Source organism: Dendrobium catenatum, unplaced genomic scaffold (genome assembly GCF_001605985.2).
Source record: "Dendrobium catenatum unplaced genomic scaffold, ASM160598v2 fragScaff_scaffold_601, whole genome shotgun sequence".
Lineage (NCBI taxonomy): Eukaryota > Viridiplantae > Streptophyta > Magnoliopsida > Asparagales > Orchidaceae > Dendrobium > Dendrobium catenatum.
In genome coordinates, this window is record NW_021319063.1 from 1,075,374 (window position 1) to 1,099,021 (window position 23,648).

Consider the following 23,648-nt stretch of genomic DNA (forward strand, 5'->3'; position numbering starts at 1 on the left):
TGTCTTATGGTCTTTTTGGTTTTAATTTTGGTATAATTTTGGATGATGTTGCTTATTTCATGGATCAAATTATTTAAAAAATCTACTCATTATTTTCAAAATTTTCTTTTGTAATTCAACTCAAGAGCCACATGGTGTGTCATTATTTTCTTCTAATTAAGATCATCTAATTAGCTTGCCTATTTGAGCTTAAGACCCCCTTATTAGGACTACCCTATCGAATTCCATTCAAAATTATGATCAAATTTTCATAGCGGTTGAATTTTGACTACCACCCATCATAGCATGTTAATATATTTTCTCCCCCATGATTTTTACTCAATAATTGATGACTCCTAATGAACACATCAATCACTACAATAATAACTACAAGTCTTTATCCTATTATATGGTGTTGGTTACCAATCCTTTTTCTCCATTGTGTCATATTAAAAATCAATTTTCATTCAAAATCTACTAAAGAAATGTTATTTCTAATATTTTCTAGCCAAGCATTTTTATGTCTACCTCTACCTTTCTTTACATAAGTCAAATCTAATACATCTACTTTTCTAACCGGGTTAGCGGAAAGCCGACGTTTTAAGTGACCAAATCATCTAAGACAACTCTCTCTAATCTTATATTCTATTGGAGCTACTCCAACGAACACATCAATCACTATGTTAAAAAAAATTATGAGTGCATTGAGAAGCTTATAAAATGGGAGAGGTGCAATTTTATGGTGGGTTCCCCCTTAAGTGCTCGCTTAGGTAATAATTAGATGAATATTAATTTATTTATTTTTTTTCAATTAAAAGTATTAGAACAGCAATGAACTAACTTAATTCACATGTATTCTTGCTGTCCTATAAGAACTTGACACGTGTAATACCTATGATGTACTATCTATATATACTACACCTGTATGTCTACTGAATAATAAGATTCATTATATTCTTGTTTCTATTGCCTTAGGTCTGGCTACCTCTTCCATCTTCTTCTACTTCTTGAAACTCTTCATGATATCAGAGCAGTTCCATCCTAAGGACCCTCCCATGTCAAGCTCGACCTCGGCTTCTTCCAACACCGGCAAAGCCTCAGGTGCTATTTCAAAAAATAATGAATCTTATTCTTTTAAGTAGAACACAATTGATATGTTTATCTTTGGTTTCCTTTGTGGCATCTTTCTTTTTATTTTTTTGTTGCTTCTTAAAGCAGTAAGAAAATCATCTCAAATAAACCCTTTTAATTGCAGTTTTACAATTTTTTTTAGATAATATAGTTCCCTTGCATGAAGGGGTCCATGATTATTGGAAGTCTTTTCTTATAGCTTTTTTAGATTGTGGTCCATTTTTTATTACTCAACTCTCTTATTTTAATTATACCTTTTCTTCTTGTCATAAGTTTTTGTTTCTTTTTTATAATGATTCTTTTATGTAATCTTTATTACTATTAATTAAAAACTAGATGTAATCCTTAACCTAATTAAAAAAAAAATGCTTTTAAGCATTTAAACATGGAATTCAACAAAATATATTGTGACCTTACTTATCTATAATTGTAATAAATAATTTAATTCATTAATTTGATTTTGTTTCTATATTGATTATTGAGTGTTGTGATCTATTGAATTTAAATTCATTTTAAACCATTTTTTTTATTTTTATTTAAGCAATCTTTTATCTTTTTTTATCATTCAACATTAATTTTATTAATACAATGCTCAAATCACCTATAATTACCTATACTTAACCACTAATCCCACACTTCGGCTTTTTTTTGGAACTGCTTTTTTAGTGCTTCTTAAAGCAGTTTCTTAGGACAAAAATTAAAATCTTTTTATTAAAAAGCTGCTTTAAAAGACAGTAATAAACTCGTCCCAAATAAAATCTTCATCAAATATAAGCAAATCTCAATCAATATTTTTTAATTTATATCAAAGGTTCATTGTCCCATTTTATTTTATAAATTCCTCATCTTGATTCTTGACCACCATAAATTTTAAAATTATCACGCTGAACTACCAACAAGAAATCAACAAATATCTAAACCTCCTTAAATAAAACGTAACAGAAGTGTTAGACTGAAGATTAGTCTTAATTAATGATCCCCTTTAAAATAACTCATCAAATGAAGCATGTGATTCCACGTCGTTTATAAAATAAATTCATTGAATCCTAATAAACAAAGGGAGAGTGTTCATATAGCACCCGTTCATCTTTTCTGGGCCATTTATTTATGCCTAATCACATGGTTATAAGAGAGAACTTCGGCTCTTTGAAAAGAGATTTTAGAACCCTTTACACCTCTCTCTCTCTCTCTCTCTCTCTCTCTCTCTCTCTCTCTCTCTCTCTCTCTCTCTCTCTGTGCATATAAAAATCAATTCTCTGAACCTTTTTTTTTTCATACTTGCTTTGATTCTCAGCAAATGCCTAAAGATTTATTCATCTTATTAAAGACTATTTGATTGGGAAAATTATTCCGTGTGGAAATCCGATTTTGTTCGGAGATGAATCGAGATGCGACACTTTTTTGTTATGTACCGGTGATGTGTATCGTGTGACGTGACGCATTCTGATTTGCTCTGAACGGTCCAGTGTCCACATAGAATAATTTATCGTTTGATTGGCTGAAAAAAAAAGAAGAATACATTACAAAAGTATTGCAGTGTAAAAAGAATGTATAGTGTAAAAAGAATGTATTTACGATGTAAAAGGAATGTATTGGTGGTGGTCAGCATGCAGCGCATGGCAACATCAATTACAATGAATTTCCTGTGTATTTTGAAACTCGTCCAAATCGGAGGAATTCTAGATACACCAAAAATGAACAAGAGGATGAATTACAAATGCACTAAAATTTACACTATATTTATTTCACTTCAAACCACATACTACTCTTCTCAAAACCTCTATATTTAAATACTTTACACATTACTTGCAGGCAAGCAAATAGCCTCTTATAGGAAATTTACATATATATCACAAAAAGTTTATATATTTGTACATAAAAATAATTAATTTTTGGATTTATTTATATAACCACTTAATCACTAAATAATATGAAAAATATCACTAACATTAATTTATATCACTAAATAATATGAAAAATATCACTAACATTAATTTATATCAAATGAAATTCATATATTTTATGTATATATTATTCAGTTAAATAAATTATTATAATCCTAGCTTTCTTATAAAATTTAAATACTACAACATTCTATAAAAAATATATCAATATTTAAATATTAGCTATATAAATTAATAAAATCTAATATATATGTCAACCACCGAATATTTATTATTGGATCAAAAAAATTTTAATTAAAATTATTTTCCACGCAAACTCAAATCTTTATTTAGGTTTTCTGCCTTCTTCTATATTATTTAATTGTTTTGAGACATACAAAATTAGCAGAAGCACTTCTCACTTGGTCAGAAAATTATATTAACAGCTGTTAGTGGATTTTTAATTGTTCAGCTTTAAATTTATTAAAAAAATTAAAGTAACTACAGTTTATTAAAATAATTTAAATTAATCATTATCTTTAAGCCAATGTGATTTGCTTAATAAAGTCCTAATAGGCCATGTTTGGATACTGAATAGGAACTCAACACATCATGTTGGGGAAAAATTATTAGGTGCGGAGTGCAGACGGGGAGAGCACCGTCTGCACACACACAGGGTATCAAGCGATACCGAATGGTACCTAGTTGGATTTTATATTAGTGTGCGGACTGTTCTCCCCGTCTGCACTCCGCGCTAATAATCATCTCCATGTTGCGGCGAGGCGTCGGGCAACAGTTGCTTTATAAAATTAAGGGTTCCACGTGCAGCTTTTTTTAAAGATGATTAAAATAAAGGTCAATTAGGGCAAACTGTGGTGGTCTTTTAATGATGGTTACTAGAGTTAATATTAAAGGTTAAAGTTATTTTAAAATTGTATTTGATATGTCGGTATTTAAATATTTAGTTTTTTTTTTAATGAACAATTTGTTTCTTATCACTTTAATAATGTAGTTTAGGTTATCATTGGGTTCTTATTAATTTTCTTAAATAATTTTTAATACAAAAAATTATTAAAAAAAATTATGATTAAAATTCTTAAAAAGCCAATAAGAAAGCCGGTGCCCACGTAGTCTTCATTGTAGAAAAATTTAAAAATCAATAATTAAAGCAGAAGTAAAATAAATTATGGCTAGATTAGATCTACATTTTAGGGAGGTGATATCCTAAAACCTCACTCACAAAAATTAGAGAAACTCATTATGTGTGGAGATCGTCATGTCATCAGTACTGGAGCCACGCTACGGAGTCGGTACCAAGCAGTATCAAACCGCGGGTTAACCGATGCGAGACGGGTAACGTGGCAAATTTTGTTTAGTCTGCGAACGACGTTAAGCTTCCCCACAGAGATAATTAATTCAAAAACTAGCTTAGGATGAGACAATAAGGGAAATCAGAGTCAATGAAAGTATGGGAGAAGAAGGCTATAAAATTCAAATTCACTTTCTATGAAAGCACTAATATGACATGAAGTTTTCATTATGCATTTAAATTTTTTACTCATAGGATTGAGAGGTTGTAGGAAAGATTGCCCCATCTAAATAAATATCACGACATTTAGCTGATGAGTCGTGCCAGCTTTAAGAAATTTTATGTGCAAGTCACTAGGCTGTTCAGAGGCTATCAAGAATACACCATCCCCGGTATATAATGGTACAAAACACCAGTACATAAAAATGATGATGTGACGCGTCCTGATTAACTCCGCAAACAACATCAAATGATTGCACATAATTAATTCTCCGCGTAGTAGCTTGAGGCGTCAAAAGACAGCCAACGTGGTGGACAATTAGAGACAACGTACGTAGGTGGAAAACATAAGGGATGAATTTCAAATAGTTAAAAATTTACTTGCATTTGCTTACTTTCAACCAAAATCAAATTTTAGCATCAGCTTGGATTTTTATTTTATTTTTGCATAGTAAGTATTACTTGCAATAGATTTTAATTATATTATATTAATAAAATAATTAATAATTTTGAGATTGATTTGATCAAATTTCTATAAAACTAATATTTTTACTCCATAAAAAAATATAGAATCTATGGATTTAGGGCCTTTAGGCGAAGCATCTCATAAAAGCTGATGTCCTCTCTCCTGATCGAAATTAATTTTTTTTTTTTTTTTGGGAGAATAATCGAATATCAGTAATCAGTATTATTGGATGATGCGGATTTTCGTTTCTAAATCATGTAGGCCAACAATAAGCATGGTGGGGCCGGCGTTTTTTTATTTTTATTTTTTATATTTTTTTATTTGATAGTGGAAGTAGCCCATATAATCACTATCTGCCTATTCCAATTTATAAATAATCTTTTTTTTGGTTGAGTGTTTTTTAATAATACTATAATATATATATATATATATATATATATATTTATTATATATATATATTTTAATTGATATAAGTTAAATTATTAAGAATATTTTTTCATATTTGTCTATGGACAATATTTTAAATATGCCAAAATATAGAAACGATAACAATTAATGACCAAGCAAACTCATGCGGACGGCAATAAATAAAGAGACAATGGGATAGTAGTTGACAGGGACTGTGACGTCCCAGCATGCCATAGTGAAGGATTCGTCGGCAGTCCTGATCAATCTCCATTCCTACTCCCTTGCTCGGAGCTGAATTATTAACCACAGTTAATGAGCTTAAATAGCCCAGCAGGGTCACAAAAATCCTACTACTGAATCAAAGCACGGCCGATGGCTATCAATATGCATGTCAGTCATCAAATCCATATCAGTTAATGTTCAATGAGTCTATGCAATACGGAAATCCATAGGTCAATAAATCAGTCAATGAGCAGCAGGCAAACGATAAATCAAGCTCATCAATACACGGATCAATCTCGAGAAATCCGTACACAGAGGAAAATCAATCAATCCGTCAAAATCAGTGGTCGATCAATCAATCAAATCAAATCAAATCGTATGCTATCTGTCAATAACAATCGGAAAAGCAGATACGATAAATTTCAATCTACTCTATCAAAAATCAAATGTAGCAAGTCAATACAATGATGTCAATAGTATCAATGAGTTCTATAGGCAATAACTATCAATAAATCTATAATATCATGCCATAATCAATTGAATCTATATAATATTTATATCCATAATCCATATCAATGTCAATAATCAATAGTATCATGCTCAAAATGATCAATCAATGAAATCGATGAAATCGTACAATGTATGTAAATCCGATCAAATCAATAAAGCAGAAAAATCGATAAGCAGTAATCCGATGTCAATTACAGTAAACATGCATTCAATACGAATAATACTGAACAAGTACAATCACTGGCTTATATTGCTGTTGTTTAGAATCTATATTGCTGTTGATAGAATTACATACGCTTGGTTTCAAATAAAAAAGAGTCTCACTCTATTTGCCCGGTCGGCATATCTATAAAGAACTCCTTATGACTCTCATCCATAGTATCCATAATCGATGTTTAAAGGAAAGCCCGTCGGCCCACCATCCTGTACAGGTCAATTCAATCTCCAACCAACGTTCAACCAGGTTCCACTTGTGTTCCAGTATCAATAATCAATCAATAATCAATTCAATAGTCAATATTAAAGCAATCATATCAATATTCACATTCATATCTATTCAATCTATCAATCTCAGACAAATCAGAAATCCTACGAAAATTCGGCAGAGTAACGGCAGTCTATCAAATTTACACAAAAATCCTGCAAAAAGCACAAATTTCTAAATTCACACAGAACGTTCACAACATCAATATAAGGCTATTGTTCTACTGAATCCATATCAAATAACATCATGATATTTTTCTATTCAATTAAAATCGCGTAGAACCAATTCCGACCGGTAAAATCATCGTAGAAAATACTCAAATCGTGTATAATATTCATATCTATAACATTCTAAAAGTTGTGCGGTGAAAGTTGTCTCAATACAAAATCATGTCCAAAATTCGACTACGAAAATATAAAACAGTGCACAACTCGATCAAAAATCAATATATCTGAAAACAGAAATAGGATTCGGAGTCCTTACTGCGAGACAAACAAATCTTCCAACTACATCGTCGGACGAAAAGCGCTCCGCAGCCTCCGAAATCCGGCTTTTCCTTCTCTTCCTTCTCTTTCTCTCCTGCCTTCTCTTTCTCTCTCTTCAAATGATCCAAAATATCTCGAATCCGATATTTATTAACACTGATCGTCCCGGACGATCCAAAATTCATCCTGGGACGATTTGCCTCGGGCAGAATTTCGTATAGACGAAATTAAAATTCGTCCCGGGCGACTTGCTCTCTGGAAAAATTTCGTCATGACGGATCGTCCCAACGCTCCAGGTTCGTACAAACGAAAATGACAGATTTCTTCACAAATTTCTTCAGTTCGTCCAGTACTAAATCCAGTTCGTACAGACGAACTGCACTAAAAAAAATCAGCTTTTTAAGGGTTTTACAGTGGCAACTAGGGAAAAACATAGCTTATCTTGATCAGTTGATTAGCAGCTTAGACTATCAACTAAGAGATCTTAAATTCAAATCTTATGTATACGATCTATGTATGAGTCTATCTTAAATAGCCTAATTGTCCAAAAAAAAATCAACTAGAGAAAAGGAAGAAGCCACGGCCTATCACTTTTATATATATTTAAAATTCTTCTAATCAATGAGTTATAATTTGTTAAAAGTTATAGAATAGTTAAAAATAATAATATGCCCCAAATCCACTATTCAAATATTTTATATTTTATTTAATTCAAATAAAATTAAAAAAAAAAATCTAATTTTCTTTAGTTTTCACTCTTAATACTTAAAACCAAATAATCCCAAATTATTATATTTACACGATATTCAGGCTAATAATTATGTAAGAAGTTAAAAACTCCCTTAATAATTATTTTAATTTAAATTAACTTGAAAACAAAAATCAGTTCATTCCAAGTTAACATAACACATTCAAAATAAATTAAATTCAACTCAAAATTATATAACACATATTGCACCTAAGGTGATACATGTATGTGTCTTTATTTAATGAATTATTAAAAAAATATAGTTTGAAATCAAATAATATTGGCACAAATTGAATTTAATTCAAGTTGAAATCAAAATGTTCAATTTTTGGTAGAAACATGCTCGCTCAGATTCTGCTCGATATAACCTTCAAACCAAACACAACTATGCAGATGATGGAAGAGGACACCACAATCAAAATTCTTTTTTAATTGACAATTGACACTCAGGCTTCGTTTGGGACGACTTTCTTTCTGCTTCCTAAAGCAGCTTCCTAATACAAAAATTAAATTTTTTACACTATGAAACTGCTTTAAAAAGCAATAAAAAAGCCGTCCCAAACGAAGCCTTAGGCTTTATTTTGAATGGCTTTACTACTGCTTCTTAAAGCAGTTTTCTAGTTAAAAAATTAAAATTGTTCTACTAGAAAACTGCTTTAAGAAGCAGCAAGAAATCCGTCCCAAACGAAGTCTTAGGCTTTGCTTGAGACAGCTTTCTAAAGCAGCATTTTAGTACATAGATTTTTGAATGAAAAATTTTTATACTAGAACGTAGCTTTAGAAAGATGCCACAAATGAAGCCTTACCCAACATAAACAATTAATTTACCTTCTATTCAATTTTTTAAACCATGATATTTGTACCAAACAAACATTGCAAACTATTAGAAATATAAAGGCTTTGTTTGAGATAACTTTTTTGCTGATTTCTAAAACAACTTTCTAACTTAACCTTCTATTCAATCTAATCATTTTCGACATACATCAACTCTCAACAGTAAACAACGACAAGTGTCAACATCAATCACTCAAACCCCAACATAAAAGTTAGCAGTCATTATCTAACTGAGACTCTAATAACTATAAATTCATTATAATTCACTCTATAAATTTATGATTTCAATATTTGAGGTGCTATGAGATCTAAATAATTACATCAAAATCTATGCATGATTGAATGAATATTCTAATGATATATTAATCTCTACACATGGGCATATTCTATAAAAAATACTCTATGAAGATATCATGTGAGAATCATATCATTCTAATATTTTAAGGGCCTAATATCTTCTAATAGTGGGTGTAAGTAGGTTTATCATAGAACCAAGTAACTGTTTTGCATAATTAGCATTCCACACAATCACTACTCTTATTTTTCAAGGTACTAATAAGCAGCAGGTTGCAACTAATACATTTCTTGAAATTTCAGAGTGGTTTTTCATCATCAGTATTCATTCATTCAAATTAGTTAGAACAAACTCTAATATTTGCATCCTTCACTCAATAATTTCTAACCAAATTACAATTATTATATCATACTTTTTATGTAGTCTTCACATTCATTCATTAAACCCAATCATTAAGTTAACTTAGCTCTGTTATGTAACTGCCCAAATCAGGCAAATCTTTATTTTTTTAATCAAATTCTTTCTAAATATATAGGACTTAACAACCTCTATAATGTAATCACTTTATATTAAACGAGAAAAGCATTTTAGTTGCAGGTGAAACATCTTACATCAAGTTGGTCATTAGTCACACCATGCCAATCAAGCTTAAATTCAGTTGCTAAATATGGGGAAATTATTATGAACGGAGAGCGGATACAGAGCGCCGTCCGGAAACCAACCAGAATGCACCACATCAGCAATACCAAGCCGCGATATCGAGCAAGGGGTAACATGGCATATTCTGGTTGGTCTCCAGATGATGACGTTCGATATCCACACAGAATAATTAATCATAAATATGTGATTGAAACGATTTCATGACTACTGATGCAAACAGAACATTATTCTTTAATATATGTAACCAAACTTCACAAAAGATGTCAATTCAGCTTTATGAGAATACAACAGCTCTGAAGACAATATATTACATTGATAACTCCATGCAATCAAGCTGCTCTTGAAATATGATGAGTAATCAAATGATCAAAATAGCCATAATAAATAAGACAAATAAAAAAAGGCCAGAAAAGTTCTTTGAAAATGAGAGAAAACAACTTGGAATAATCGGCAGGATTATTAGATAATCAGACAAATAAAAATATAGAAATATAGAACCAAAGGTCTGAGGGAGGACTTTTTTTTTTTTAACGAAGGTATCTATCCGCTGTCACTTCAAAGGGAACGTTTAGCGGCACAACTAATCCCTCGGCGGAACCTAGCGAGACCACCCACTTGCATCGGTCCCACACTGAAGAGGGGAGGCCGTAGTAGAGGGGATTCGAACCCGAGATGGAGTGTTTTCAACCGTGCTCGCACACCAACCACCCTAAGCCTCGGTGGGTGAGGGAGGACTTAGAGGACTTTTGGAATAAAAGTTGGATAATGGCGGCATAATTCCAAGAATAGTAATGAAGAAAATTTGTATTAGACATTGATATTTGGAGGAGTGGAATAGAAACGAAGGGAACTTCAATAATAGAAAAGCTGGGTCCCTGACAGGTAGGCCAGCAAAATAACAAAGTCACTGCAAGTTCCACTCTAGAAAAAGTGGTCCTAAAGCTCAAATTACATGCTTCAAGTTGTTTTTTTTTTTAAACAAATTCGTTCATAAAGATATTGGCAGAAAATACTGATGTAGAAAAAAATATAAATAAAAATGTGTCAATAAAGCTGATAGGAATCATATTCTATACGACTCATCAACAGTTCTAAAGTCGTCACTATTACAGCAATGAAATCATTTATATAGAAGTCAGTCCGAAATGATAGTTTCCTAACACCTTTACATAATATTCTGTCCGCCTTGACATAGATTTCATTTGGGACAATTTTTTACTATTTTTTGAAATAACTTTTTAGTACAAAATTTTTAATTTTTTACTAAAAAGCTGTTTTAAAAAGCAGCAAAAAATCGTCCCAAACGAAACCTTAGTGGATGGAAGCTTTGCTCCCACATAAAGTAATGGGTTTGATGATGCAGAGCATACTCATACAAGCCTTGAGTGCAGCCCAGATGAGTGGCGTCCTAACTAATTACCCTTTTCTTTATTAATATTTGTTATGCTATTTACTGCTTAGTTCGTTAGTGGGCATGTGCTCCACTATACTCTTTCTTTAGTTAGTTGTTTTGCTTTCAGTACTTTTCATGTGTAGGGCTGTTAGTAGTAAAGCCAAGAAGATAGAAATAGCTGTGTGACGGAAGGAGAAGCATTGAAGAATATTATAGAAAGTTTGCTACTGTTCCATTGTTTCTTGCAATTGTTGTTTCCTTCTGTTTTTCATCCATTGCAGGTATTCGGTGATCGTCGGAGGAGCTTCTGCGGAGCTTCGGCATCATATTGGTATCAGAGCAAGGATGGCAGAAGGAAGTAATCGGGTGGCTACCGGTGATGAACACAGCCTGGGAGAACTTTGGGCCGGACACACCAATCTGGTGAGACGGACGGAAGAAATGGCGGCAGATATGCATCGTTTCTTCGGGGAAATGCGCCGGGAGTTGAGGTTGATCAATGCTCGTCTTGACAGGAACCAAGCCGCTCGAATAGCAGGTCCGGTCATGGGACAGGCAGCGAGATGTGGGTTCATGGTAGATGGAGAGCGTCAACGGAACGATCGGGCACCTGAGATGACTGATTCGGAAGAAGAAATTGATCATGCTCGGTCAGTGGAACAATCGGAGTCCGAAGGCGAGATGATTCCGAACCGGAGAAGGCATGCTGGAAGAGACAGAGCACAAGGAGATTTCCGAATTAAATTAGACATACCCTTCTTCGATGGGAGACTGCATATCAAGGACTATCTCGATTGGGAAAGATCAGTCGAATCTTTCTTTGAATACATGGATATTAGTCCAGAAAAGCAAGTGAAATACGTTGTCTATAGATTGAAAGGGGGCGCCAGCGCGTGGTGGCAACAAGTCCTGCAATCCCGACGGCGAGACGGCAAGGGAGCAGTTCGGAGCTGGTTTCGCATGAAACAATTACTCCGGGGGCATTTTCTACCAACCGATTATGAGCAGATGTTGTACGTGCAGTACCAACATTGCTCGCAAGGAAGCAAATCGGTGAATGAATATACCGAAGAATTTTATCGGTTAAGTGCCCGGAACAACCTCAACGAATCCGAAAACCAATTGGTTGCGAGGTAGGTTAGCGGGTTGAAGGATTCTATTCAAGAAAAACTAGAGCTAAATGCAGTTTGGTCATTATCCCAAGCTGTAAACTATGCTCTGAAGGTGGAATTACAGTAAAAAAGGCATCATCTCAACCGGCAGAACAGAAGAAATTGGGAACCAGCCGCTGAAGCGATTAAGAATTCTACTCAACACCCACCTACTAGTTTCACTAAGCCAATTGCCGCTTCTCCTACTGCTGGACCGCCTCCAACACCTGTGCCGAAAGCATTTGAGCCAAGGGGCAATTTGAAGGGCAAAGCTCCAGTGAAAGACAACCCGTATGCTAAGCCGGATACGTTTAAATGCTTCCGATATTTTCAGCAAGGCCACAAATCCAATGAGTGCCCCACGCGGGCACAACTGCAATTACTGAAGGGGAAAATGAGGAAGGAGAAGAAGATGATTTCGAAACAGTTGAAGAAAGACCTGAAGATGTGGTCGGAGATGAGGGAGAACCCATTCTTTGTGTGCTTCGGCGACTGCTCTTAGCTCCTCGGCGTCCTACCAAGACTCAAAGAAATGCTCTCTTCAAAACAAAATGCACCATTATGGTTAAACTATGTGAAGTATTAATAGATACGGGGTGCACGGAAAATGTCATTTCCCTTGCGGTGGTGCAATCTTTACAATTAAAAACATCCAAAAGTCCTAATCCGTATAAAATAAGTTGGGTTAAAAAGGGAATCGAAATGGCAGTGACGGACATGTGCAAATTCGCTTTCTCCATCGGCAAGCATTATGCGAGCGAAGTTCTTTGTGATGTGGTAGACATGGATGTATGTCATTTGATCCTTGGAAGACCATGGAAATACGATGTTGGGGCAATCTTTGATGGTCGAGCTAACACATATTCCTTTGACTGGAAGGGTAAACGACTAAGATTGCTGCCCCGAAATCCTGATCAGGAGGCTCACAACGCTAATTCTAAGGCGTCGCTAGTGGCTATAACTGGGAAGGTATTGTTAAATGATTGGAAGGAGTCTTCACATTTAATGGCACTGATTGTCAAAGAGCAAAATAACCCACCTGAGGGAACTACCATCCCTGATTGCGTTAATGCCCTTTTAGAGCAATTTGCTGAAATTGCTCCACCGGAGTTGCCAAGCGGTCTGCCGCCAATGAGAACAATTTAGCATCAAATAGATCTTGTTCTTGGATCCAATCTGCCGAATTTGCCTCATTACAAAATGAGTCCGAATAAGCATAAAGTGCTGCAGCAGATCGTAGATGAAATGTTAGACAAGCAGCTGATTCAGCCAAGTCTTAGGCCGTGCGCAGTGCCGACTTTGCTGGTGCCCAAGAAAGATGGTAGCTGGAGGATGTGTATGGATAGCCGATCCATAAACAAAATTACAGTTAAATTCAGGTTTCCTATGCCGAGAATGGAGGATATGAACGACAAGCTGTCGGGAGCTCAAGTATTTTCTAAACTTGATTTATGGAGCGGGTATCATCAAATTAGAATTCGTCCCGGTGACGAATGGAAGACCGCTTTCAAGACGCGTCAGGGCTTGTATGAATGGAAAGTAATGCCATTTGGGTTGTGCAATGCTCCTGCCACTTTCATGCATCTAATGAATGACATGCTGAGGCCGGTTCTGAATCATTGTTGCGTTGTGTATTTCGACGACATATTAGTATATAGTTCTTCGGTGGAACATCATATCAAACATTTAACTGCAATATTTGAAATTCTGAAACAGAACAAGCTATATCTCAACCTTATCAAATGTGAGTTTGCTTTGACACAGGTGGCTTTCCTAGGATTCCTTATTTCAGCTACGAGAATTATGGTGGATCCCCGCAAAGTGACTGCCATCGTGGAATGGCCAACGCCGCGATCTCTTTTTGACATCCGCAGTTTTCACGGATTGGCGAATTTCTACTGCCGCTTTATTCACGGATTCAGTATTGTGATGGCACCAATCACTGATGTCTTGAAGCAATCCCAGTTCTCATGGTCGGAAGAGCAACAGAAGAGCTTCGACGCCATTAAAGCAGCGTTATCTACTGCTCCGGTGTTGGCACTACCAGATTTCGACAAGCCTTTCATGGTCGACACTGATGCTTCCACTGTGGGGATTGGGGCAGTTCTGTCTCAGGACAATAAGCCTGTGGAATTTTTCAGTGAGAAACTGAGTCCAACATGGCAACGATGGACAGTATACGAGCAGGAGTTATATGCTGTAATCCGCGCATTAAAGCAATGGGAGCATTATTTATTGCATCAAGATTTTGTTTTGAACAGTGATCATAAAGCATTGCAATACATTAATTCTCAAAAAAATATCAATAGGATGCATGCCCGGTGGATTATCTTTTTGCAGAAATTCACTTTTGTGCTGAAACACAAGAACGGTACTCAAAACCGTGTGGCAGATGCACTGAGCCGAAGGGTGGCCATTTTAACAAAGCTGGAGACAGAATTCAATGTTGCTGATATTTACTCTTATACTCCCCCTGATGACGGTAATGCCAGTTTTGAATTTGTTGACACAGATTCTATTGAAAGCGGGGGCGAATGATGCAGAGCATACTCATACTAACCTTGAGTGCAGCCCAGATGAGTGTTGTCCTAACTAATTACCCTTTTCTTTATTAATATTTGTTATGCTATTTACTTCTTAGTTCGTTAGTGGGCATGTGCTCCACTATACTCTTTCTTTAGTTTCAGTACTTTCCATGTGTAGGGCTGTTAGTAGTAAAGCCAAGAAGATAGAAATAGTTGTGTGACGGAAGGAGAAGCATTGAAGAATATTATAGAAAGTTTGCTATTGCAATTGTTGTTTTCCTCTGTTTTTCATCCATTGCAGGTATTCGGTGATCGTCGGAGGAGCTTCGGCGGAGCTTCGGCATCATTTGAAATCTAACCTATATGATTTGCGCATGAGACCCTAAACTATAGTTTTCTATGAAGTGTAGCTGACGAGCAGGAGTAGAGCATACAAAGTAATGCAGGATACTATCAACAATGTAATTGCACTGGAACTAAACTACTTGAATCCAACCTGTGATTACAAATTTACCCAAACCATTGGATGTTGTAACTCTAATACAAAAGAACACGCATCTTAGAATTTAATTCTTAAGATTTTGTAAGCTGGCATAAATCCTAATTGATGTTCTAAACCAAACCCAAATTGACTTCATGCACTCAGCCTAACCTAACTCAATCGCCCTACTCATCTGGCCGTCTCTAGTAGCAATAAATAGGAGATCGAAGTTAGAGTTAGTTACACTGCTACCCTTTACAAATTTTTCCTTCACCACTGAGAGCCATGGCAATTTTCATGCAATTGTAGTCTTCTCATCATTGTACTCTTCTCATCGCATTCTTTGGGTAGTCATTGTATTGCCCTAGTTACCATTGCTTTCTTCTTCATCCATCTTCTATCCATCATCATTGTCATCCTTCTTATATCTCCCTCACTTGCAACCTCGAAACAATCTCAAGTTTTCATTAAGTTAATTATTGTCATCAATTGTTAGGAATCCTGGTGCTATGTGGATGCTCCAAAATTTATGAAGGAAAAAAAAGGTATAAGATACAAACAAGAACACAAATGAGTATAATGAGATTTGACAACTAATCCACACCCAAGAGAGGCAATAACTCACTACGAACTAGAAAGAAGAACTAACATTTCATAGAATCTTCACACATATGTAGAACCTATTACAAGCTTGACGAGTTATTAGTGGGATGTTTTATGAATGAGGACTATACAGGTTTATATAGAAAATATTTCATTTCCTAATATGAAGAATTAATCACCACTAAAAATATTTATAGTCTTCATTATAGACTTTTCATGATAGCCTTCATTTAGAAATTTTATGATCTTGAAATGAGCCACTATTTTTATTTTTTAACATCTTTTCAAAACCTCATCATCTTCTTACTCTCTTAATTTTGACTTCAATTTAAAAATTTATCAAAACTCAAGTCGAGTTCCTTATTTCCCTTGACCTCAATATAGTTTCTAGGTTGAATATTCTATTCATTAAAATTGTTTGCATCTCCACTTTTGAGATCTTCAGCTTCGTACAACTTAAGTAAAATGGGTATTGTCATGTAGTTTGATCCAATTAAATATCTTGTGTTAATCTATAAATGATTAGGTTAATTTGTGAATAGATCATTTGTGTTAGATTATGATTCTAATTTCAGTTATATGTTATAATTATTACAGTAATAATAATTGCTCTTTATTTACATATAGGCTTTTTTCGTTAGGGCTTGTTTGATGGTTTTTCTTTAGAATTTGAATGTTAATACTTCAAGGTGATAACTTGTATTGAATAAAAATAATATCCTGTATACTGATATAATTCACATCAAAATGGTAGGACAAAATATTCAGAGCCATAAGACAAATACTCAAAGTTCGAAGATAGATATATATTTTATTTAAGACATTTAATCAATAGTGTCCTTTTTTATTTTTGCTTTAAATGTCTTCCAACTTTAAGCATGTCTTAAAATATTGGATATTTTATCTTACCATACAACAACAACAACATCAAGCCTTTGTCAAAATAATAATAATAATAATAATAATAATAATAATTTAAAAAAAAATCAAGCCTTTGTCCCACTGTGGGGTCGGCTACATGAATCCTATTTATCCACTGTGTCCTATTAAAAGTTAAATTCTCATTTAAATATAATAAAGAAAGATCATTTCTAACATTTTTTAACCAAGTCTTTTTAGGTATACTTCTACCTTTCTTAATATAAGTCAAATCTAATACCTCTACTTTTCTATCCAGGTCATCAGAAGGCCTTCGTTTTATGTGACCAAATCATCTTAGGCGACTCTCTCTAATCTTATCTTCCACTGGAGCTACTCCAACCTTTTCACGTATATGCTCATTTTGTATCCTATCTCTAAGGGTAAAGCCACTCATCGACCTGAGCATCCTCATCTCTGCAACACTTAACTTAGTATTATGCTTCTATTTTAATGGCCAACATTCTGCACCATAAAGCATTGTAGGTCTCATCACCATCATATAGAATTTTCCCTTAAGCTTGAGGGGGACATTTCTATTACATATTTTGTCTCATCATCCATATAAAAATTGCATCAAGATATACTAACATAAAATTTTGCTACTTTTATTTTTAGAGGGTGCTATAATTGACGTTTATGGTGGATTACTTGAATATTTAGTAGATCATTAATTATACCTTTTATATTCAAATTGTCTTACACATTAGTAGATGTATTTATGCTTATATTGAAATCTTGTATGTTGCATAGATAATTTTACCATACTAATTAATGCATCAATCCCAATCTCTTTAAATATTTCATGTGATGATATAGTTTGTTCCATGCATATCTAATCTTAGTTGATGTGAAATAAATCATATCCATGTAAATCATAATAAGTTGATATGAAATAAGCTTGATCATTGAGCTCTAAGAAGATATGCTATAACACTTTCTTAGAACAAATATAAAATATGCATGCTTGTGTAACATGGACTCTCTAGCATAGAGTGATGACTCACTTGGGGGTCTTTGAACTCTGCTAACAGGATGAAAACCTTCCTCTTGTTCAAGGTAACTTGGGAGACTTATAACATATAAAAGATATTATGATAAAAGATTATATATATAAGATATTAATGAATATGTTTGTTTTAACAACACATTAATATGTTAGCTTGTAAATGCACATATTTTCATTTTTCATAAGTGATTATGAGCACTAGCACACTATAAATCATCATAAAATAATTCATATTTTTTATTTCATATTTTGTAATATAATTCTAATATAATGCTATGTTGATATTTGTTTTACTTATAATACATTGTAAATATATGTGACAACCAGTTTAATTGATAAAGATCTTTGAAGTTGTTGCCAAAGTTATGGGTTGAATTTGCATGACAAATTCACATGTTATTAATGTAATAACTCAAAATTTCATAAAATAAATTTATTTGAAAATATAAAAATCTGCATTACGGCGCAGAGACGCTGAGATGGAGAGCCCAGCAGTGTCATCTTCTCTATTCTATAGTAACTTTGAATTCAGCATGCAGCGCCGCGGTGTTGTGGTCTCTAGCGCCAGACACCAAACACAAAATAATATTTTTATATATTTAATATAAATATCTCTCACCACCTGAGCCTCCCCTCCCTCATTTCATTTTCTTGTGAGGGAAGAAAGGAAAAAAGGGGGGAGAGAAAATGTGTGTGAGAGAGAGAGAGAGGAGAGAGAAGATCTTTTTGGACATCTTCGTCCGTCGCTCCTGTTTCAAAAATTATTTTGATCATTGTAAATGATCTCTACTCTACATTTATTTTCAATAAATTTGAGTTTAGTATATATCTCTAGCCCATTTTAGTGAGCTTTTACTGAGTAACTTTTGATATATTCATACAGGTAGAAGCAATTTATCATGATATCAAAGCTGATGCTCCACAACAATATCCTACTTCCCTAAGAGCACTTTTCTCTATCTGCTTTCTTTGACAATGTCGGCTACTACAACTCCTTCATGGCTAAAACAACTTCTGAACTGTCAGACATTCAGATTCCCACTAGCTCAAATTTCTTATAAATAATATTAAAAATATTATTCATACCCCATCATCATTCTACTTGGAGATCTCAAGTTCTCAACGTATTCAAAGAAAATGGTTTTGAAGGAAACTTTTCTCCACCTATTAAATATAAGTTCAGTTCACATGGTTTACCTTCTCCAAATCCCAACTATAATCAATGGATGCTCATTGATTAAAATTTAACAGTTGCATTAGACTCTATATTTCTTCATCTCTCCTACCTTATGTTTTAAATCTTGATACTTGTCATGAAGTGTGGTTAACCATAGATAAAAGATTGTAGTCTACAAATTGTTCTCGAATCCTTCAACTTAAGAATAATTTTTATCATTTCACCACGAAAGATATTAAAATGACCCAATATTTATCTTAGATAAAAGCGAAAGTAGATACCATTAATGTTGTTGAGAGTTCTATTGATCCAGAAGATATAATTATTTACACACTAAATGGTCTACCTCCATCCTATAATGCCTTTAAAACTGTCATTTGAACTAAGTTACAGCCCCTGCATCTCAATGATTTATACTCCATTCTGTGTAGTGAAGAAATTAATTTGGCTGTTGAAGCACTGCATGGAGCTCACATCACTGATTCTACTAAACGGCAACTTGCACTTGCTTCCTTCCGAGGTCGCAATCCAAGCAGAATGACATACATTCATCAAGGTCATTCTACTCCAACAAGTGGTCATTACTCTTATGTTCGGAGCAGTCAGAGTTATAGTTGCTTTGTAGAATGTTTAATTTTCTTGAAAAGACGTCATTCGGCTTCTACCTACTGGTTTCACACAGATTTAAATTATCAATCATAGCTTCAGTTTTCATATCTCCCCCCTTAAAGCTTACTAGCAATGTCTCGAAAGGCAGCCGGGATAGCTACCACAAACACATAAACAAATCAAGCACTAGCGCAACCCATCACCATTCTTTCTACGAAAAATACCCAGAGTCTAACAATAGGAAATGCAAACTGCTGTCTAATGGAATGAATTATAGCTAAAAAACCCCACTTGTGTGGAAAATTCAAACCTACCAAACAAATTATATATCATCGACCTTGAGGGCAAGATCATTCGAACATTAACAGCCAAGACAAGGAAAAGAATGATAGAAAAACAACTGGTAATGAATAAGAACAACTGTTGAAGGTAAGGGGGAGGAGAGCTCCAACATGGCACTGTGGCTTCCACATTAGCCAAAAAGAGATATATTACAAAAGTAAATAAAAAGTCATTTTAAGGTGGTTAGAATTTTATTTGAAAGGCAGTGCAACTGCCTTAAGCTAAGTGAATGTAAATGAAAAGGCGGTGAAAAAGGTGTATAAAGGATGGTTGTGAGGAGGAGAAAAGTTCTTACGCAAAAACTAATATAATTTTTCATTTTGTTCATCTTCCCTATCTCTCTATATTCTCACTAGGACCACTGGCAAGCTCAAAATTTCGTCTTTTCAATTGTTGTCACTAGTTGGAAGACCCTAATAGCACTCGGCTTAACTCAATTCATTTACAATCCTACTTAAAATTAAGATTGTTCCACCACCTTGGGGGTAATTATTAGGTGAGTATAATTATTCTTCTTTTGTGCAAGTATTTTTTGCTCTTTTGCTCCAAATTATTCCGGATGGATACAAATCCAATTTTTAATATACAATAATCTAGACTAACACAAGCAAAAGTATAAATTCTAGCTCATAAAAGAACGAAAACTAAGCCCCATAATTTATTGCATCATCTCCACGATTCAAAAAATTGTATGATAAATCGTCTGCACCTACATCATACATCCTGAGATTTAAGACTGATAGCTTATATCCTGTATAAAAGCAGACTAGTTTCAATATTTTCCTAACTTCATGGAATCCAAAGATAACTCATCCTTTGACAAATCTCAGGATGTATAAATGGCCCACTCAAAATTTATAATAATAATATTCCTTTTCACTAATATCCTAATAGATTAATGATTTATTTGGGACGGCTACATCTTTTTATAAAGATAATTGTAAAACTATGATAGAAAACATAATTTTTAAAAAAGTTGATATATGTGTTATATTCTTTTTGAAAAATTAAACAATAAATTTTTTACAACTCTCACACATTAATAGATATGCTTGCAAAAAACATCCCACGACAATAATTTCTGAAAAGCAGCAAAAGATCAGCAAAAAAAATAATAGTCAAATAAAAATGTAATTATCTGAAAAATAAAATAGACAAAAAAACTGTCCAAACAGGCCCAAAGTCAGCAATCATTCACCCGAGGGTTTGTCTTCTGAATTATCGAATACCCTTCTTCACACAGCCACTGATTAAAGCCCACTGCTATTCACCCGATTCCCAGGCGTGAATAGAAGGCTCCTGGGTTTACAAGGGGGTCTTAAGGAGGCTCGCGTGAAGACCAGCCAAGGAGATGTGCGTGAATTGCCATGGAAAAATCGAGAAGATTGCTTGAGTTGTAAACAAAATATTAAAGCTTTTTTGTCCTTTTCCTCATTAACAGGCTAATGGATTTATAACTAGGAAAGAAAAGCTGCTTATGAAGATAAAAGAGATGACAAAAAAAGAGATTTAGAAAGATATTTGATCAGCTCATTTAATGAGGAAATAAGAGAGAGATGTCAATAGGATTCAAAATATTATGTAACATAAATTTCTCAACATACAAATATATAAATTGATGACATAAATACATGAATATATATACAAAGAAAAATATATATAAATCAATCAATTTACATGATTAGATATAAATTTGTTTATATAATATCAAAACGATAGTGAAATAGATGCACATATCATTAGTAGAATTCAAATTGGATGGTTGAAATGGAAGAAGCTAACTTAAGTTTTACAAAAGAAGGAAAAAGACATAAATAACATGAATTTTGTTAAAGTTTTATAGTCAAGGCTTCAAAAGAGCGATGTTAGATGGAGTACTTTAATTGAAGAATTTTAATTATATTTCACGAAAAAAAAAAATATTTGTTTCAAATATGACTAAGATATTCCTAATGTGTGGAAGGTGAGTCGAGAGAAAGTATGAAGATTTGGGGGAGAAATTATAGTAGATGTTTTTATTTGTAAGTTTTTTATTAGCACATAGTTCATCATTTTCATATTAAAACTCTAACAAAAACATTTAAAACTGCTTATGTTTAGGGTTTAGGCCTTGGTGAAAAATATTAAGAATATTTTTTAATTTATCAATTTATATCCCCACTAAGAAAAATTTAAGGCTCCGCCTCTACTTACACGCCCATAAACAAATTATATAAAATGCTTAGTAAAAGCAAAGAATTTATTAATTTGTGTCATTTAGTTGGATATGGTTAAAATTTTTATATTGATTTAAATTCTATATGAACTTCCAAAATCTCTCAAATGTAATTACAAGCAAAAGAAGAAAAAATAAAATCATCATTTTCTAAAACATGTTCTATATCTGCAGGTAGCCAAGTAAATTTTTTGGCTGCAAAATCTCGACTATATCTTGGTGAACAATTTTTAAGCCATATAAATCCTAGAAACTTCTTAATATCATTTTCCATTAATTTTATACTAAATGTCAGATTTAGTAAATCTTAGGGTAAATAAGATTTAAAAGATTTACATCACTTATCATTATTGTGCCTTTTCTTCTTCTTCATTTAAATACTAAATGTTGAAAATGTCTACCAAACAGTTTATTATGATTTAGTCAAACTTAACATCTATCATATCAAACAGTTTTTATGATTTAAGACATTCAGGGGCTGTTTGGTAGCACCCATGATTTGATTTAAGTAGGATTTCATAAATATGCTAACTATGAATTTCAGAATTACTGAGGAGCCTAAATCCACAAAATTGTTCGGTAACATTTATGATAAATTCTATTAAATCCTGTGTGACTGTTTGGCAATAGAACGGATTTAACGAGCAGACTCTTCCTCTCGAGCCAACGGATTTCATAAATCCGTCAAAAAATAGGCTTTCGGAAATCCAGGATTTAGCACGAAAAGGCCAGATTTTCCTATGGCTTTCATTTGCCGTGAGATTTGGTTTTGCATTTTAGGCCGTTTGGCTGGATTTCTCTCAAATCCGCCTCAAATCCGGCCTAAATCCTGCTACCAAACAGCCCCTTAGGATTTACTAAAACTACTTTTACAAGATTTAAGAAATCCTACTTGTATCTGTACAGCCCCTACCTAGAAAATTACTATTTCTACCCGAAAATTCATATAACCCTAAATCCATTCACATGTCATGAAACACGAAATTAGTGCCCAAATTGCATGTGCGTTATTACAAGTTCAAAAGCAGCAAATAAAAAGGAATATACCAAATCACACAAGTTCATAAGCTTGACCCCACAAAAAATCCACTAAAACGGAAATTATAAAAGACTTATTGCACCAATCATGAGAAAGAGTATAAGTACTAGACGGGGCCATGGCGATTCTTGTTTTCAACGGCTTCGGCCTGAGCACGAGACAGGTCGCTCCCGGAGAGGGTCGGTCCCTCGGTGGCGCCGCCGGTGCGAGAGTTTTCGACGGGCTCGAGATGGCCTTGAGTTCCGTAACCCTTCTGCTTGTAGTCTTCCAGATCCGAATAGTTCACGTACGGACTGCTCTCCAGCGGAAGCTCCTCCTTTCCCTTCGCATCCATCTGCTTCTTCCCCTGTTGCTGTTCTTCACTCATCTTTCTCTCTCTGTCTCAATCTCGTCAGGTTCTATGCAAGGGAGGGCACGTGTAATTTGAAGGATAGAAAGAGTTGACGAAGGGGAGCCCGCTGAGTGATGAAGCGGTTAGCGGCTTGGGCCGTGCAGGCCCGATGGGCCTGGTACCCCTCCAATCAGCCAATGGTGGCAATAAAATGCGAAAAAT

At 34.1% G+C, this 23,648-nt stretch overlaps 2 protein-coding genes across 2 annotated transcripts; one reads left to right on the forward strand and one right to left on the reverse strand.

Annotated features, from left to right (window-relative positions):
• Positions 1 to 12,879: 12,879 nt before the first annotated feature.
• On the forward strand, positions 12,880 to 13,323 carry LOC110116310. The gene has a single exon (XM_020849842.1). It carries the CDS (start codon positions 12,880 to 12,882, stop codon positions 13,321 to 13,323), a length of 444 nt encoding a protein of 147 aa, XP_020705501.1.
• Positions 13,324 to 22,997: 9,674 nt separating this feature from the next.
• LOC110116313 lies at positions 22,998 to 23,508 on the reverse strand. The gene has a single exon (XM_020849846.2). The coding sequence runs from the start codon at positions 23,460 to 23,462 to the stop codon at positions 23,202 to 23,204; it is 261 nt and encodes an 86-aa protein (XP_020705505.1). The 5' UTR covers positions 23,463 to 23,508; the 3' UTR covers positions 22,998 to 23,201.
• Positions 23,509 to 23,648: the final 140 nt, after the last annotated feature.

Bases quoted from the DNA above. Each gene is read 5' to 3' on its own strand.
- LOC110116310 (XM_020849842.1), top strand. From the start codon at position 12,880: ATGGCAGTGACGGACATGTGCAAATTCGCTTTCTCCATCGGCAAGCAT.
- LOC110116313 (XM_020849846.2), bottom strand. From the start codon at position 23,462: ATGAGTGAAGAACAGCAACAGGGGAAGAAGCAGATGGATGCGAAGGGA.